The following is a 19,429-nucleotide window of genomic DNA, read 5'->3' on the forward strand; positions in this document are numbered from 1 at the left end:
ATACTAGCTCAGGCCGAGGCCTGCCACTAGACCAGATCTTTAACAATTTACTTAATAAAGTATAAAATCCTAAAACGCTTCGAGTGGAAATCGAATCCAGAACCTTTTGAAAATCACAGCACTACAAACTGCGCCAAAGAGGTCAAAATAACTCAATTGTACAAGATAAGGAGAATTTTCTTCAAACTGAGACGCGCGGAAGAGCGTCTGCCATTTAGAGAGACCGGCTGACAACAAAGCGACAAGGTGTCTATACACGAACCATTTGTGGACACTTTTTTGTCTATAAATCAAAATCTATTTAACATGCAAACATGATTTTATTTACCTAAAACTTTATTATTTAAAAAAAAAATATGGGTCAATGTATAAAATGAAACTCTTAAAGTACAGGTTTTTGTCATACTCGTTATTTGAATCATTCACCAGAATCACTTAACTTTGCAGTATAAAGTGCAAAGTTACTTAGAACAAAAGCGTAATGCAGTGTTATGAAAACACTCCACAACATAGGGTGGCCTTAACCATAGGGTAACCACATTATTATCGTTAAAACCGGGACACATATTGCTTGCGTATTATTTTTATATATTCATTTATCAATATTCGGCTCACTGCTGACCTCGAGTCTCCTCTCAGAATGAGAGGGGTTAGGCCAATAGTCCAACACGCTGGCCCAAAGCGGGTTGTCAGACTTCACATATCTACGCAGAGAATTAAGAAAATTCTCTGGTAAACCGGTTTCCTCACGATTCCTTCTCCGTTTAAGACACGTGATATAATATTTTTCTTATAATGCTGAAAAGACAGACAAGAAACTGAAAAGTTGGAGGTGCATGCCCCGGACCGGATTCAAACCTACACCGGAATCGGAGGCAGAGGTTATATTTACTGGGCTTTATTTTTTTTTTATTTTAAGCACTCAGTATAAAATATTACAATGACGTCCAGGCCCATAACCTAGGTAAGGGCCAGTGACTTCTTTTATAGTAGGAGAGCCGAAGAGAGGATTTTTGCAGTTACTCGAGCACGGCAGAACATAAGGGAGCCCTTAATATTGGTGGGTACATTTAGGGCAACCAAAATAAACTAACTTCTGAAATACTCAACCAGCATGTCAGATTAAGATAAGGTAGGTGAGTTGATAGCTTTAAGGTGTGCATTTCGAAAATCTGACGATTTGAGCGTAACGTAATGGTATGGGAGGGTCCCAAAGTTACAAAATAAAACCCTTATATTTCTGTTATCGAGCCACGAGGACGGTGATTTTTTTTTCTTATTTTGAATGAAATAATCTCCAGTAAGCCAAAAAAGTAATAAAAAATTTTTAGTTTTTTCCCCACCGTTGAAAGCGAAAAAAAAATATACCTAACCATTTATTCTTGCTATCATCTAATCTACCAAATCTAATCGATTCCCAAGACGCTTTAGTAACTGCAAATGTAGCATCCTGGGCTTTCCTACTATGAGCTACATATACAAAGATGCAATAACATAACTGATGTACCTAATTAACATAAAATATCTCGTATGCAAATCGTTAAAATTTAAAAAATTGTAACAAAAACAGGAATTGTCCATAAAAATCCAAAACAAATGGTATCAACGGAACTAACCAACCCTAACCGGTAGGGGATCAACCCCAATATCGTCACGGTTCCGCACTGCAGCCGATTTTGTGCTTTGATCACGTCACAAGCGTTTGCATTTTTTAAATGGTATTTTGTCTTACGAAGTCTTGCAAAGTATTGTCTTACAAAGGAAATGGTTCTTTTGCGTAATGTTAACGTTTTTAAGCATTTAATTACTATGTAGGTAATGTTTTTAAGTAATGTTTTTTTTTTTTTATAAATATACTTAAACAATACACATCACTATCTAGCCCCAAAGTAAGCATACAGAGTAGCTTGTGTTATGGGTGCTAAGATAGTTTATATTATAATATTAATATACAATTATATACTACATATAAATACTTATATAATGTATAAATACACACAGACACTGGAAAACACCCATGCTCATCACACAAATATTTTCTAGTTGTGGGAATCGAACCCACAGCCGTGGATGCAGAAAGCAGGGTCACTACCCACTGCGCCACGCGGCCGTTTTTGAAAGACTATTTGCTATTAAATACAACATTCCGATTCCAAGTAATCAGTATAGAATATTTTAGTCTCTACAATAGTCTAGTCACTCACTCTTCACGAAAATATTGATAACCGTTTGACGTACAAGGATAAAATTTTGTAAGGTGATAGTTTATAAGTCAGTAGATGTCCGTTAAAAACGAATCTGATTAATAAGGACATGACAGCCCAGTGGATATGACTTCTGCCTTTGATTTGGAGATCGTAGGTTCGAATCCGGTCCGGGGCATGCACCTCCAACTTTCAGTCATTTTAAGAAATTAAATATCATGTCTCAAACGGTAAAGGAAAATAACATTGTGATGAAACCTGCATACCTGAGAATTTTCATAATTCTCTAGATGTGTGTGTGAAATACCACGCATTGGGCCAGCGTGGTAGACTATTGGCCTAACCCCTTTCATTCTGAGAGGAGTCTCGTGCTCAACAGTGAGCCGAATAGGGGTTATTAATTATGAAAGGCGGACGAAGTCGCGGGCGTCTGCTGGTAAAGTACCTACATATTAAAGGAGAAAAGTACTGATTTTTTTTAATTCTTTACAAGTCAGCTCTTGACTACAATCTATTCTGATGATAAGTGATGATGAAATATAGGACGGAAGCGGGCTAACTTGTTTGGGTGATGCAAATCCACACCCCTTTCGGTTTCTACAGGTCACCGTACCGAAACGCTATATCGCTTGGCGGTACGTCTTTGCCGGTAGGGTGGTAAGTACCCACGGCCGAATCCTCCCACCACCCAGACCTGAACCAATTAAAAAAACCTCTATCGGCCCAGCCGAGGATTGAACCCAGGACCTCCGTCTTGTAAATCTACCGCGTATAGGTATACGCGGTAGATTTACATCATAAAAAGATGAAAGTAGTGTCACTTAATAATCATAGCATATAATATGTTATCAATAAAATTAACTATCACTGGTTTGTCATTCGTAGACATTCGTACGAGAATTTTATATATCGGACGAGAATTTTATATTTCCAACGCTCAAAATTTAAAATGCAACACTGCTCGAAAAAAAGCATAAACACTGTCATATGAACATATACTTGGAAATGCATTTGTTATATTTGAACGCTTTTTTAACGTCTATTTCCATCGCCTAAAAGCTCGAAAAAAGCGTAGGTAAACGCTGTCGTGTAAACTTATACTTAGGAATGCATTTGTTGTATTTTATGTGTAATAAATGATTTTTTAACGTCCGCAAAAAAACTCTCGTGCAAAAGAGGGCTACTTACTTTAGTATTTTAGTCGAGTACGATTTTTGGGCGGTAAATCAACATGTTGTTCGTACTCGACTAAAATACTAAAGCAGTCCGTACTAGGAGTAAGTGCACCGACAGTGGGTCAATTTAGAATCAACCGTTAAAACCTACCTTCCAAAGTCACCACTGTTCAAATACTCTACCTTATTATCATGAATAAGCTGACTTTCAAAATGAGGTAAGTATCGTGATTTTCACTGATCGGTTGTCTATTTCTTTCTCTGTCTACGTTTTTCATTAATGTTGACCATAAATATTGTGAAGTCTGTTGTCAATATGTAGTTCTCTTCTCTATGAGTCTATGGTTCGAGATGTCAGATTGTGTCATTGTCAGATGAACTTTGAATTTGAAAGCGGTTCAAACTTCAAAATTTTTAACGGACGATTACTGATACTGAGTGTCAAATGATAAACAATTTGTAAAAAGTGTAGTTTAAATAGTAGAATATTCGCTGTTACTGTTCGAAATAGCGTCGAAAATTAATATTAAGCTGTATAACCATAAATATGGAAGTCCTCCCGAAAGAAGTAGCTGAGCTGGAAAATAAAATTGTCACTCATGAAGCATATAATAATAAGTCGTAAGTTTTCTTTTGTATTTAAATCTACATTACAACTCTATTTGAATGGATATGCTACCAATAAAATGCGTTATTGAGACAATAGTTTTAAAACTAACTTACTTATTTATTGAGTTCTTGAATTACATGGATAAAGTCGAACTTAAAGTAAAGTTAGAAAACAATTAAGCTTAGTAGCCATATTATCCTTTCTCTGCGATTTAATGCGTCGTATTTATCGTAGTATTTTTACTATTGTAATAGAGTAAGGAAGTCCCAGTTTTCCGAGGTACAGTTTTTGACTAAATTAAGTAGTTCGGATAGCTGGGACACTCACAAAATTGAACGTAATATGAATATTTACTATTGTATTTATACTTTATTATTTCTTTGTTGTGTTTGCCAAATAAAAATCTTTCTTTCTTTTAATGCTTTCATTTTAGTTACAAATGGTCAGCAAGAGACTTTGAACTCGGCGCAAGTATGGGAAATGGTAAATTTGGTCATGTCCACGTAGCGAGGGAGAAAAAGTCTGGCTACATAGTTGCTATAAAAGCACTATTCAAATCGCAGTTAGTATCCTCCAGATGTGAACGACAAGTTATCAGGGAAATTGAAATACAATCACATATAAGGTTAGTAACATAAAGTACCAATAGTATTTGACTGTGATAGCTTAGTGGATATAACCTCTGCCTTCGAATTGAAGGGTTTGAACCAGTCCAGGATATGCACCCCCAACGTTGTGTCTCGTGTGTCTCAAACGGTGATGGAAAAATGTTAGGAAACCTGCATACATAAGAATTTCCTAAATTCTACATGTGTGAAGTCTGTCAATTTGCATAGGGCCAGCGTGGTGGACTATTAGTCTAAGCCCCCTCATTCTGAGAAGAGATTTGTGCTGAATATGGGTTGTCAATGATGAACATAATTATAGTATGAAATCTATGTATGCTGTTAGAATCTGCATTGTTTCTTCTGTGGTTATTGTATGTCACTATCACACACAGATTCTGGGTCAGGCTGTGCACTATTGGGCTTTTCTACTACGAAAGATCTTAAGTAATCATAAAATATACCCACTCACAAACAATGTGGCTATCTAGTAGTAAAATAATTTTTAAATTGGTTCAGTAGATCCAAAGAATACCCCCTACAATACCATAAACTTTACCTCTATATAAAATTAGGACTCTGCCTAAACCCCCTAAACCGCATTGGAGCAGTTGGGTGTATGCTCAAAATCCACTATCCTATAGGGATACATGCCCCATATATTCCTGGAGTATATTAAAACTAAGGCAGATGATGACGAAGATGATTTAGTCTCCAACTTTATATTACAGACATCCAAATATTCTACGACTGCTGACATGGTTTCATGATGAGAAGAGGATATATCTTGTAGTAGAGTTTGCTGCGGGTGGAGAACTTTATAAACACTTGACCAGCTCACCAAAAGGAAGATTTCCCGAGAATAGGGCTGCAAAATATATTTACCAGGTATATTTTGTGACTAACACTTGCAATGCTATGACATTACACTGTGTCATCGGATACAGTGTTTCGTTGTAACACTCATAAATGAGTGATTACATACTGACATTTTAATTGTTTTATTAAGACTCAAAAATATGTGGAGAAATGCATTATAGCTTGGCAACTTAGTTCGCAACACTTCCGATGTTACGCGCGGGCCGAAAGGCGTGTAGCGATGAATGAAAAGTGATGCACATCATTTCCCTGCATGCACAATTTCACACACAATGTTAACAACAAATTTGCCAGACTATAATAGTATAATGTTGTTTCTTACAAATACTTGTAGCATACATATTTGTATACATTGTTTCATACATTTGTAATAAAATTAAATCATGAAAAAATATGGTCTTCGACCATCAAGGTTAAGCAAGTATGTGCCTACAAATTTTTATAGAATCCTTGTTGGCAAAATCAAACTTGTATTTGTCAATATTTAAAATTTTCTAAGAGTTTCTAATAACTATCAAATCTAGTTAAATATAACAAAGATTTGACTTTCTTGCTAGCTCTTTGATAGATTTGACTTTTCCAAAATGTCTTGTTCATTTGCTTTGAAATATTTAAAATTTTCTTTTTTACAAAAGTTTTGTATAAATTTCAGGTTGCAGACGCAGTAAACTACTGCCATCAACGCCATGTGATACACAGAGATATAAAGCCAGAAAACATCTTAGTGGCATACAATGGTGACCTCAAACTTGGAGACTTTGGCTGGTCGGTGCATGCCCCTTCAGAAAAGTAATTTAAAATTATTTTAAACTAGTACACGCTCGCAGTTTCGTCCGTGTGAAACCCTACCCATACACTACCCTTCTAACCTAGCCACCCCTACCCCTACCCTATCCCTATCCTAACCCTACCCTCAGTATCCTATGTCCGTCTCCTGGTTCTAAGCTGGTCTCCACCTATTTTCAACCAAATCAGTCTAGCCGTTCTTGAGGTACAATATAGTGTAACTAACACAACTTTTTTTTTATGTATATATATTTGATATTGAATTAATTTTAAGCACTGATAGAATTAATTTAATATCAAATCTATGGGCTATCCATTAATTAAATAACAAAAATTTACAAATTAATGTAACTTCACATATTTTACAAAATCAGTTTATTTGCAATTAAATTATTTGATAATAAAATAAACATCAAATTGAAAATTTCGAAAATAAACAATGCACAAGAGCATGGTAGCCAGTGAGTTTTCAGACACGCCTTTATTCAAATCACATATAAAATGGGGATGATGACTAGGTTTATGATACATTCATAGATTTTTATGATACATTCGGGTAAATAAGGTCAATGACCACGTCATTAAATTGTACCATTTTGTATGGGACGTTTTTCAGGGATCCGCCGCAGCGCCGCAAATCTGACCCTTTAAATCTCTGTAGCTCTGAAAATAATGATCGCAGATACCCTGTTACTTTTACATAATTGCTTTATGCTCTATTATTAGCATAATCCTAATTTGTATACAATTTCAAAAAGTGTCATCATCCCTATTCATATTCCTTGATGTTTACAGACGCAAGACAATGTGTGGCACACTGGATTACCTTCCACCGGAGATGATTAGGAGACAATCATACAATGTGTCCGTAGACCACTGGTGTATCGGAGTGCTGCTATATGAGTTCCTAGTGGGAAAACCACCGTTTGAGAGCGAGGGTCAAGACAGGACATACGCTAGAATTGTAGCTGTAGATGTGACATATCCCAGTTATATTACTGAAGGCGCCAAAGATCTCATTTCTAAGGTACTTGTAACAAACTATTACTAATACCTTTTTTTTTTTTCTCTTGTTTGTTGGTCTATCGGATCATCTCTAGACCAGTCTAGGAGATCAGTCTCTAGACCATAATCCGATCAAATGACTTTTTAGTATGTCGTTTCGGGCTCTGCACATCCACTGATGTAGTGTCCCTCCAGGAATGAGTATATACTACTATACTATGTTGGCCAGTCGTGTGCGTTTCAGGCGGAATTTGCAGTCCCTGACGTCTAACATACTAATACCTATAAAACAATTTTTTTTTTATTTTTTACAAGTTACCCTAGACTACAATTTCACCTGATGGTAAGTGAAGATGCAGTCTAAAATGGAAGCAGACTAACTTGTTAGGAAGTTGAAAATCCACATTCCTTTCGGTTTCTACACGGCATCCTACTGTAATGCTAAATCGCTTGATGTTACGTTTTTGCCGGTAGGGTGGTAGCTAGTTACGACCGAAGCCTCCCACCAGCCAGACCTCGACCAATTAAGAAAACCTCAATTGGCCCAGCCGGGATTGAACTAAGAATCTTTGTCTTGTAAATCCACCGCGCCATACCACTGCACCACGAAGGCCGTCAAAAGGTTAATGGGATGGGAGACGTGATAGCCCAGTGGATATGAACTCTGCCTTCGATGCAGATGGTGTTGGTTCGAATCCAATCCAGGGCATGCACATCCATCTTTTCAATTATGTGCATTTTAAGAAATTATCACGTTTCTCAAACAATGAAGGAAAAACATCATGAGGAAACCTCTCATTCTGAGAGGAGACTTGTACTCAACAGTGAGCCGAATGTAGGTTGTTAATGAAGGGTTTAAAATGAGTTTTATTTTCTTTCAGCTTCTGAAGACCTCCAGCAAGGATCGTTTGTCGCTAGATGGCGTGAAAAATCACTACTGGGTGCAACAATTTGTTAGTGAAAAAAACTGATTTTATTTTAGTCTGTATTTTGTATAATAATAATAATTACAAAAATAATGTTTTAAATATAAAATATAATATTTAATCAGGTTTAATTTATTTATCTTATACCATATTAATCACAATATTTCTTATTTTATTAAAACACAAAGTCCTATTTTTATATTTATGGTAATAATTGATAGAGTTAATTTTATTATTAGTGCATACCCTAATCGACAACCTTTTGCACGCCACTGGTCCTATGGCCCTGTGATAATTGGTCTGAGGTTTTGAATAAATATTTTATCACTTGCTAGTCAATAGCAGGCACCAACCTCAAAAACAGCATGTACTGCAGATTTTTGTAGGTTTAATTTTTTTTTATTAGTCTGCATAGCCTAGTTCAAACTACTTTGGCATTTTAGTCGAGTAGCGTAAAATTTAGCTACTAAACGTGTCATCATGTTAAACCTACATTTTCATGAATAAACTATCATTCATACATTCGTTTAGCAGCTAAATTTTATGCTACTTGACTAAACTGCTAAAGGACAAGCTTTTAGTTAATATTTGGATATTATCACAGATTATAGCCAAAGTCTTGTATCCACTTGAGGCCATTTTTGGTGTTACCAGCTGGCTTGTACTCCAGGCCAATCCAGTCACTGTAACCACTGTTCTGGATATGTTCAATTATGTACTGGTAGTTTATCTCGCCTGCAGTGTCGGGTTCATTTCGATTAGGTACTTGTGCAATCTGTAAACATATGAAGAAAAATCTTATATCAATATACATATAAATATTTTTTTTTTACTTTTTTCAATGTGATTTCAGAATAACTTTATTAAAATTTTTGTTTGTCTTAACCGATTTTAATGGGCTGGGAGGAGCTTATAGAGCAACATAATTATGGAGGCTACTTTTTATCCTGGAAAAACCCATGGTTCCAGTGGGATTTCAGAAAAACTAAATTTCGCGCAGACAAAATCCGCTAGTTGATAATATAATATTATAATGAACTATAGATATCTCTCACACACATATTATTAACTGGCAGACTTTCCAACACCTATCTAATCTTGACAATTTTCCAGTGAAAATCCCATTAAAATAGATTCGTCCTCACATCAGCTCAGACAAACAACAAATGTTGAAAAACACAAGTACTAAATTAATAGACAAAATTGCCATTTTTTACCTGAATGTGGCCAACATATGGCATGAGGTTCTGGATGTTGTGCGAGAGATCACCACTGATATGTTGTAAGTGGAAGATGTCCAGTTGCAATTTCAAATGGTCACTGTCCAGGCGTTTGATGATATCAACAGCTGAAACAAAAGTGTTTTATGAGTTTTAAAGTCAAACAAAGACTTTGTAAAATCTCATATTGTCATAATTATTCCGATTTTATAAATCTACACAAATATTATAAAACTGAAGAGCTTGTTTATTTGTTTGAATGCGCTAATCTCAGGAAATACTGATCCAATTTGAAAAATTCTTTCAGTGTTAGATAGCCCACTTAAGGAAAGCTACAGCTATATATTATCCCCGTATTCCTACGAAAACGGGAACCGCGAGGGTGAAACCGCGCGGCGTTCGGTAGTCTGTAATTTAAAAATGAATGTGTTGCTAAATGCAAATCTAGAGAACAGCTGATATATATAGAATATTCCAGGAAGTACGAGGATGGTTCTTATAGAGAGAAAAACAACATTTTCTATACTCCCATTTATTTGTTTTGTAATAATACTTCAAAGTCATACGATAAAGTATAACCTGTGCCTATGACACTCTCTCTCTCTCACTCTCAATAATGTAGCTTTCTATTAGTAAAAGAATTTTCATTATCAGTTCAGTACATCAAGATTACCCCTACAAAATCACCAACTTACAAACGCAAACTTTACTTCTTTATAGGATTAGTATAGATAACTTTACTTTTTTGCATGTATATTGTAAAGTCTAAGAGACCTCAAGATAATGTTTCTTTACACTTATTGTTTAAAAGTCCATCTGTCTACTTAGTAAAAGTGTTTTCTTACCTTTTTTATAATCACTCAAGAAATATTTAGGCACAGAATGTTGATTGATAGGTTCTATAACACCTAATATTCCTTGAGTTTTTAGGACATCTGCTGCATACTTCAAATTGTTCTCATATGTTGTCCAGTTTTGAGGAGATACAGTTTCTAACTTCCCTGCCATAATGTGTATTTTTCTTGCTCCAACTGCTTTTGCATACTCTATGGTCGTTCTTAGGTTTTCTTGGAACTCAGTTTCTTTACCAGGCACTGCTGTAACTCCTAATTCGCCTTTAGTTACATCTCCTGCAATATATTATTTAACACTTAATTTTTTTTAAAACTATGCAGGAATAATCAAAACCTCAATAGCTCAACAGTAAATAGGAAAAAATCACTGAAGGGGTTGTGGTTTAATCCCCGCCTGCGCGGCTATTGATGTAACCACTCCTAAAACAATTGTATCAGCCCTGGATTCGGCGTTAGATCATTGATTCTTGATCTTTGACAGAGGGGTAACGGTTTACGAGGCAGGTCCTTTCTTTTTAATGGTCTAACGGTATATGTAGTGCTTGACTTGACTTATATGTAATCTTTAGATAAATAAAAATCAATGCCACTTTTTGTTGTAATTCTATAAACACAAGAATGGGCTTACCTATCCAAACCAAATTCTTAGGCTTTGTTCGGATTATTTAGTAGATGGTCTATGTGAAGTTAGCACAAAATAGGTTGAGTGGTTTTTCATTTATAAAATCTTTTGTAACAAAATTCAGGGGTAGAGTAAGAGGAGTAGAGTAGTAAGAGGAGTAGGAGTAGTGCAGGGTAGGGATAGGGAAGAAGCGCACATAATTCAAAGCCAAGCCTGACTGAGTCTGCTAGTATTCTTATAATTAATTCTAGGTATAATCAAAATAATAAGACTGTACCTGTATGTAGAAGGTTTTCCATGATCTGTCAACCACATAATACTTTATAAATAAACAGTTAATTACAACTTACCTGTTTTTAAGTTTATAAGAACTTGCTCAACACCAGCAGCTTCCTTCGCATGTTTTACTTGTTCTATACTATACCCCAGTGGGAACCCAGTCTCCACTGCCTTGAACCCAGCATCTTTCGCCAGAGCATATCTTTCCAGAATACTTGCACTCTCCGTGAACATAAAAGCAAGGTTCGCACAGAACTTCATCGTTAATGTGATAAAAAGACACTGTGTGTATCGACTGCCACCTTAGTAATGAAGTTCATACGACAATATTATTTATAAATTATAATTATGATGTTCTTGAGGTTAAAGTTATTTTATAATTGAGATAACAATGTTTTGATTGTTGATAGGTTGATAACGTCTCTTATCAGCACAAGTATTCTGTGTAAGTGTACTTTAAAACTTACAACACAAGGTTCATTTTTTATAAAAATATTTCATAAATTTCTGTCAATGCAATATCGAATTATTGGTCTGTGGTCAAGACCACAGTAACTTTAAAAGTCAAAGAACTAAGAGTAGAAAAGGCGTAGACAGAGAAATCAAAGTATGAAACTCGGACCAAAACCAAATACTTATCATCTGAGATATGAAAGAAGCAGGCAAAAAAAACTAGTTTCTGTCTACTAATGCCTTATAGTTTGGCTAATGAAAGTAGAGATTGAAATCAGCGCCAAATTTATTACAATTTTGGAAGGCATTCCTTAAATTATAGTACACTTAATCGAATAACTCAGTATAGTACTTGCATTTTTTTTATATAAACATCGGCGCGAGTGAGTCCTTAGATCGTCTTTAACCCTACTACATTCGGTCGCCCGTCCAAGATTTCGTTCGCTCGTGGTTGCTTCCCTGCCATACGATAGTTTATCCTGGTTTCCATCTGATAGTATCAGCGATATCCTTGATCAATAGTACCTGTAGTTAGAGGGTAGAACTGAAGTAGATAATTAATTGATCGTCCCGGTGATGATTGATTGTGTTACTTTGTGTATTTGCCATCTCTGACACATAAAGCGTTAAACCTAGTTGATACATACCACGATAGCAGTGCGCAGTGTACGATATCAGTCCATGGGATACGAGATATTCAGTCCGTGTGTTTTAGTCTTTCTGCGTCCTATATAGAGATAGTGATGATCTCACACATATGCGTTTTTTAATAAATATCACTAGTTTTTTTCGCCAGACGATTTCAGTCTACTTTCAAGAGCCAAACTCTTGGATTTTTATTTAGCTAATCTTAAGTTATGGCTATAGATTTGGTTTGGTATCCTAATAATTTCGAGTGTCGGTCTTTAGTAATAAATTAAAGGAGTTTGCCATTATCATTTGCCACTCCTTGAATAATTAATTTCTTAATATTAATTTTTTAATGTCATTTATCTAATTTGACATATTTTTCGTTTTTTTTTTCACTTATTTTCTTGTTAAATACGAATTTTGCGCCTCAGTGAGACATTAAGATACTACTATTTTTTTTATTATACAGGTACTAGGAGTATATTACATCCATGTATTACATAGATATTCATAGAATTTCAGTACTACTTAATAACTTACATTGCACCATACACAGTCCTAATTAAGTCCTTGAATGGTTGGTAATCGCTGTTCCGTCGTTAGTTTTAAATAAACATCATATATCATGAATTTAATATTTTATTTTTCCTTTAATATAAACAATTTCAGCTTTCTAAGAATACAACATAGGTAGCAGTTATTATTTTCTATCCTTTAAGTATATTAAACACAGTGTCAGTAAAATATATTTATTCTTAGTCCGATTATAGATAAGTTTATTATATATAGGATATTATAATTTAAATAACAAAAAAAATATAATCTTTTTTTGTTATTTAAATAATTTTGTGGTCACAAAGCAATTTATAATATTTAATGTAAGGTATTTTTAATAAACCCTGTATATCGTATAGATGTCAAAAATTCACATTTTTTTAGAAAATATTTTTAAAATTAAATTGGGTTTTTAATATAGGCTCATTATTTTAAATTAAGCATTATTGATCTAATGCTTAATCTAAAATAATGAAACATTTAAACTTTAATACAAAATTCTCAATTAACCAAGAGTTAACGACAAACGTATCATGAGGGGATTTAGCTTTTTTTATTCAATGACATGTTCTCCCTATAATAAATTGACGAATAACGGTCCAGTCTAGGATGGATGGATTTAACATTAACCATGGACAATGGTTTAAGTACCTACCACACCAAACCCGAGCTGATTTCGAAATTTTGAAATATAGTTAAAATCCGACAATAGCGCTTTTGTCAAACGGGGTATGACGTAGAGAGAAAAGTCAATAGACGAATAGAATCCATCCATCGCAATGTTATGCATGAAATTGACCTAACAACTTGCAAATTATAAGTAACCAGCAACAGTTAGCTGGTAACTTATAACATATTTTAGTAATTGGTGGTTCTATTTCGGGATATTAATTTAACAATTTTGAACACAACGTGCACCAGTTATTAATTTAAAAAAAAATGCCGATCTCGAATTTTTTGTAGTCGAATTACTAGATAAAATAACAGCTATTTTTTTTTTTGATAAATACACTCGTGCTACAGTAGGGGTGCTTTGATTTAATGTTACTTTTTGGGACTGGCACTTTATCATACGAATCATCTCCATATAATAAAGTAACAGTCCTTACCCTCTATAAATATGTTAATTGATAATAATGTAAAAGTAATCCCAAACTTAAAACTACCTGCATTTTAAACTGCACAATGTCTTGGTATAAAGGAACCGTAAATCGGCATTATATAATAAGTCCACTAGGTATTTTAAATATGCTTAAACGTATTACGTATAGTAAGTGCACATTTTATTACGTATTAATACGTATGGAAAGTGCACATTATTTGACATTTTATTTATTTAAGGTATATATAAGTACCGACTTATATGGTTTCTAATGCCATTAGACAAAATAATTGATTTAAGGTATCTTAAAAAGATAAAGCCATTTTTAAAAATGGCAATTCTCCAATATATACATCAGAAAGCCATTGAGATGTTATTATTTACAAAACACGCAGTTGCGTCAAAGAGCGACTTATTAATTTTACAATCCTATGCGTAGGACTGTAGGACAGGACAGCAGATGCATGATTTAATGCGAAATAATATTTACCTATACTTAAAAAAGCTTTAATAATTATTCATTTATTGTTTTCATTAAAGATATGCTGACCTTTTCAAAGTCTTGTGCTACTTTCATTCAAATATCATGTTAAATGCAGGTTGGCGATCATATTAAATATTTTAGCTATTTTATAATTTGAATAGTATCCGCAGTGTCAGCAGGTTGTTACTGATCGTTAGATCCTTTTAGGTTTTATTTAAAATATAATCAAAAGCATTTTTAGAAATTTTGATCATCTATCAAATAATTAATTATTATGCATTTAATGCACAACACGTAAGAAGCTACGCTTTTATAGAACAAATGTCTCAGTTGATATTCGTTTTACTCCTTTAAATATAATAACATCTCACTGGTAGACTATAGCATGCATGTAGTGTTCACTTAAAGAGGTATTTATGGTTGATAATAATTATATAAATATGCTTTTTGATATTAACACAGCCATATTTTACTACGTATTACAGTTACAAACTAAGCTTAGCATAGGTAAATATAAAACACTTAACTATTACATATTGTCTAGATATCGGAATGATTTCAACTGATTTGAAGTGTTAACAATAAGTTTAGTTAATTTTTTAAAGAATATTTTTCATGTCTGTTTTAAATATTCCCATTCCCCTACAATTAGTCGGAAACACTGTGTGCGGGCGGGGATCGAACCCATTGTGTTGTGAGTGGGTTTTACCACTCAGCTATTTGAGAATTAACTTTTACCTATCTATTGTTAACTTTTCGATCCAGTATGAAGATTTATCGCTTGAGCAGACTGTGCCAATACCCTGTTGCAAAAATATTACTACTGGATATCTATTATTTTACGAGTAAAAATTACAATCAGTCATGTATTATGTAGTAAAATTAGATTTCCTTGAGCAATAAACGCTCACAAAATGGATTATTGAGAAGTGGCTTTAGGCCAGTCATCTTCTTGGGTTCAAAAACTAGTTATCAGAAGACATAATAACCATGGAGTCTTCTCTGGTTCGAATCAAAACTTCCATCATGTTTATGATTTTATTTCTTAAAAAAAAAAAATATTTGATTTATAATTTGCAGAAGCAAATTTCAAGGCGGCCGCTATACCCAAAAGCCACTAATCTTCTAACCCCACAACCCTGCATAAAACCTAAATTTAGGCACATATTAACGGCTAACACAGATATATTAAAACAGATTGGTCTCTGCTAAAAGAATCATTTGAAAAATCAGCATTCTTTCGTGAGAAAATTCCGACGTATTTTCTGTTCTGTCGTAACATAATAACGTAATGAAGTCTTAAATGCTAATTAAAACAATACAACACGGGAGCAACTTTTAACACTAAAATATAATCAGTACAGTGAGCGGGTTTTAGAGCAATTGATTGCTTTTACACTGAACGATATCGTTACGATTCGTTATCTTGTCTATTTATTAAAGTTGTTTAACATCTGTAATTATCACACTACTACTCGTAAAACTTCAAAAGGCCCTTAGAAATCTAGAACAACCCACATGCTTAGAATTATTTTAAAGAATAATAACCTCATCTTCTAAATACGACTACAATTCCTTCTCCAAATAAATCTTATATTAGACTGAAAAAGCCCATTTGTTTAACTCTTTATGTCTGTGCTTGCCCCTATTTTGTAATATCGTAACGTTAACGTAAAGTGGAAAAGCATAAAATATGACAAAGCAAGTATCTTGCCGCAAATAATAACAACTGGGGCAGTGGTTCACCACTCGACTAGCCGCAGAGATACCGGTGACTTCGGCGATAGCAAGAAGTCGAACTGGATGTCAAGTTCACCGTCGTACTCCACTCGCCAGTGCTGCAATATCTGCGGAATTAGAATACTTAATCATCATCAGTTTTCAATGCTCCACTATAACATAAGTGATATAGAAAATTGCAAAATATGTAACCTTACTCACAATACGGGAGAGGAAAAGTGACGGGCCATTCGGGATATTTACAGAAAGGGTACGCGTCATGCTCTTTTATGATTATACTTTCAATCTGTCTATTGACTTCTCTATCTACGTATGACGACGATTTCCAATTTGACAGTACAGCGCCATCGTACCGGACACGGAAATAAGAAATTAGCTTTATCGTTTTATGTTTCCTATGTTGTGTGGTACCGTAAATCGTTGTGTCTGCTATGATGACCATAAAAGTATGGTTACTTGCCGCCATATTATGGTGGCTACCCACGGATGGCCTTTGGTTTGTGTGGTTGTGTCGCTTTGCCGCAAATATTACACACGTTATCGTGGTTAACAACAATTTTAAAATTACTTATTTACTGTAGCCATAGAACATTAAAGTTTATCACCACAGCTAATTAGAGTCAACTAGAAAAATATGAGTCCATCAAACTCCTTATCTCTAACAAATATGATAATTAATTAAAATTGAACCTGAAACCTTATTCAGCTGGTCGTGCTATGGTTCTCAGAGGTCCTGGGTACGATTCTCGGGTAACTTCAGGATTTATTATTTTGTAAATTGACTCAGGTCTGGTAGTAGCTAGGTATAGACCTTGCTTAGTTAATGCCCTACCGGCAAAGGCATAGGTAGGTACCACCAAGCGATTTAGCGTTCCGGTACGATGCCGCGCAGAAACCGTTATAGGTATTATAAACTTTAATCTGTTCCTAATAAGCCAGCTTCTATCTTAGACATGCATCGTTACTTAATATCAGCCCCTGTAAAATAGACAAATGTTAGGGGAAATTTATTTGCTATCGATAGGTCACGTGATCAAGATCTGTCGTTCCAATACATTTTTCTAGTTTTCGAAGAGTTTGCGATCGTAGAAAGAGAAACGACGCGCCACTTGGCTACAGGGCAGGTTAGATCGCAGTCAAGGGTTAACATTCTCAAGCGCACACCAAACTTGATGAAAAACTTGATCATGTGGGGCTGGCGTAAGCGTCGTGCACATTTGGCGATAAACTTAATCAATATGTGGTTAGCATAAGCGTCCTGCAGACTTGAGGTTTTGATTAAGTGTGGCTAGCATAAGCGTACCGTAGATTTGAAGTTTGGATTATGTGTGGCTAGCATAAGCGTCCTGCAGACTTGACGGTTTGATCATGTGTGGCTAGCATAAGCGTCTTGCAAACTTGACGGTTTGGTGTGGCTAGCTAGGCCTCTTGCAGATTGATGGTATAATCATATGTTGCTAGCATAAGCTTCCTGCAGACTTGATGGTAAACTTAATCAAAATGTGAATGTGGCTAGGCAAGCCGGTAAGCGTCCTGCAGACTGACGGTTGATGGTGGCTAACATAAGCGTCCTGCAGACTTAACAGTAAACTTGATCAATGTGTGGCTAGCTTATAAGTCTTCCACACTTGACGGTAAACTTGATTAATGTATGGCTAGCAAGCCGACAAGCTCTACAGACTTGACAATTAACTTGATGGTGTGTGGCTGGCTTAATCTTACCTTGGCCAGTATCAAATGCAGCTCGAGCTCAACGAATCTCTTGCCCGGACACATCCTCCGGCCGCGGCCGAACGGCGCAACGATCCCGGCGGCGTGGGGTTCGCGGACGTTGATCCAGCGCTCGGGGAGATACTCGCTCGCGCGCCAGAAGTTCTCTTCTCGTCGGCAGGCGGCGCCAGTGTGCGCTAGCACGAACGTCTGGAGCGAAATATGTAAACATTCAATTCATACATTCATTCATTCGTCACAGCTTCACGGTAAAGTGGCTGGGACTCACCAAAGATACCGAGATTTAGACTTGGACATAATATTAAAAAGGAAATTATTTTTCTATATACTTCGGTACCTAAACTCAATTTCCCAACTTGGATTATTTGTTACGACAATTTACTTCAGCAGAGGGCCTAATGGCAGGAATTGAAACAGCGCCATCTAGTAAACGCGTAAATTCGTGATAGTAACAGTATGTAAATATTGAAAACTCCCACAAGGCACACAGCTAAAGTTAATTTGTTCGAAACCATGAGATCTCGATTCGACAACCCCGTATTGACCCCTATAGGTAAATATTACTTGCGTAGTTTCCGTTCCCGTGATAATACAGGGATAAAATATAGCCTATGATCATCATCATTCATCATTATCAACCCATATTCGCTCACTCTCTCACTCACTAGTGAGCGCGAGTCTCCTTTCATAATGAGAGGAAACTCAGCTCACAATGCGGATTGGCAGACTTCACACACGCAGAGAATTAAGAAAATTCCCAGGTATGCAGGTTTCCCCACGATATTTTTCTTTCACCGTTTGAGACACGTGATAATTCATTTGTTAAAATGCACACAACTTTAAAGTTAGAGGTGCATGCCCCAGACCGGATTCGAACCCACACCCTCCGGAAATGGAGGCAGAGGTCATATCCACTGAGCTATCATAGCACACTTCAGTAGATCCAGCGATTAACCTCTACAACCTCACAAAAAGTAACCTCTTTATCGTCTCATCCTATTATTATTGGTTAAAGATAAATGAAATCTGCTACTTTATAATACCAAGTGAAAAATATCAAACCATAACGACCTTACCCCAGCTGGCAGCCGGTTGTCACCGACAGTCATGGGCGCGTCCAACAGTCTCGCGAGGAACGGCGCGGTGGGCAGCAGTCTAAAGGCCTCGTTCACAGCCGCCCGCACCGACGGCGCCGCTGACAACTCCTCGACACGCAGCTCGCCACACGCTGGTAACTCTGAGCGTATCCTCTGCTGCCAGTCCATGCGACCGCTCAACAGGTATAGCAGGAAGACCAGGCTGTTTGCCAACTGGAACATAAATAAGTACATCGTATTGTTATTCGCAAGAATGTGTTCAGATCAAATCAAAAAAAATTAAAATTCATTTATTTCAAATAGGCTTAGTTTACGAGCTCTTTCGAAACGTCATATTAAACTTAAGACAATGGTGATAATAATCATTCGAAAACTTAAAATTAAAGTTACGAGGGTTCCAAACGCGCCTTGGTCCGAGAAGACGAGAGAGAGACGAAGAGAACAACTAACTCAGCCAAGGTTTATTTTTTTT

The 19,429-nt window shown here is 35.8% G+C and overlaps 3 protein-coding genes across 4 annotated transcripts in view; 1 reads left to right on the forward strand and 2 right to left on the reverse strand.

Moving 5' to 3' along the window:
• Positions 1-3,803: 3,803 nt before the first annotated feature.
• Positions 3,804-8,311, forward strand: LOC112056277 (aurora kinase B). Its single transcript, XM_024096680.2, has 6 exons — positions 3,804-4,000; positions 4,423-4,614; positions 5,326-5,482; positions 6,126-6,262; positions 7,055-7,286; positions 8,146-8,311. Exons 1-6 carry the CDS (start codon positions 3,927-3,929, stop codon positions 8,233-8,235), a joined length of 882 nt encoding a protein of 293 aa, XP_023952448.1. The 5' UTR covers positions 3,804-3,926; the 3' UTR covers positions 8,236-8,311.
• LOC112056278 (putative hydroxypyruvate isomerase) lies at positions 8,262-11,650 on the reverse strand. Its single transcript, XM_024096681.2, has 4 exons — positions 11,237-11,650; positions 10,256-10,540; positions 9,408-9,538; positions 8,262-8,965 (listed from the first exon to the last, which is right to left on the reverse strand). The coding sequence occupies exons 1-4, from the start codon at positions 11,424-11,426 to the stop codon at positions 8,789-8,791; spliced, it is 783 nt and encodes a 260-aa protein (XP_023952449.2). The 5' UTR covers positions 11,427-11,650; the 3' UTR covers positions 8,262-8,788.
• A 1,219-nt stretch (positions 11,651-12,869) lies between these two features.
• The window catches only part of LOC112056276 (ecdysone 20-monooxygenase), a 68,837-nt gene continuing 62,277 nt past the window's right edge, over positions 12,870-19,429 (reverse strand). Inside the window, exons 7-9 of one of the 2 annotated variants that reach the window (XM_052888367.1) lie at positions 18,937-19,170; positions 17,852-18,049; positions 12,870-16,236 (exon numbers count right to left, since the gene is read on the reverse strand). In XM_052888367.1, coding sequence (XP_052744327.1) covers positions 16,132-16,236; positions 17,852-18,049; positions 18,937-19,170 — 537 coding nt within the window. In that variant the 3' untranslated portion in view covers positions 12,870-16,131. Of the gene's footprint in view, positions 16,237-17,851; positions 18,050-18,931; positions 19,171-19,429 lie in introns of those variants that run through there. The other variant, XM_052888368.1, reaches the window with a different exon arrangement.

The sequence above is a fragment of the Bicyclus anynana genome, chromosome 22 (assembly GCF_947172395.1).
Source record: "Bicyclus anynana chromosome 22, ilBicAnyn1.1, whole genome shotgun sequence".
NCBI lineage: Eukaryota > Metazoa > Arthropoda > Insecta > Lepidoptera > Nymphalidae > Bicyclus > Bicyclus anynana.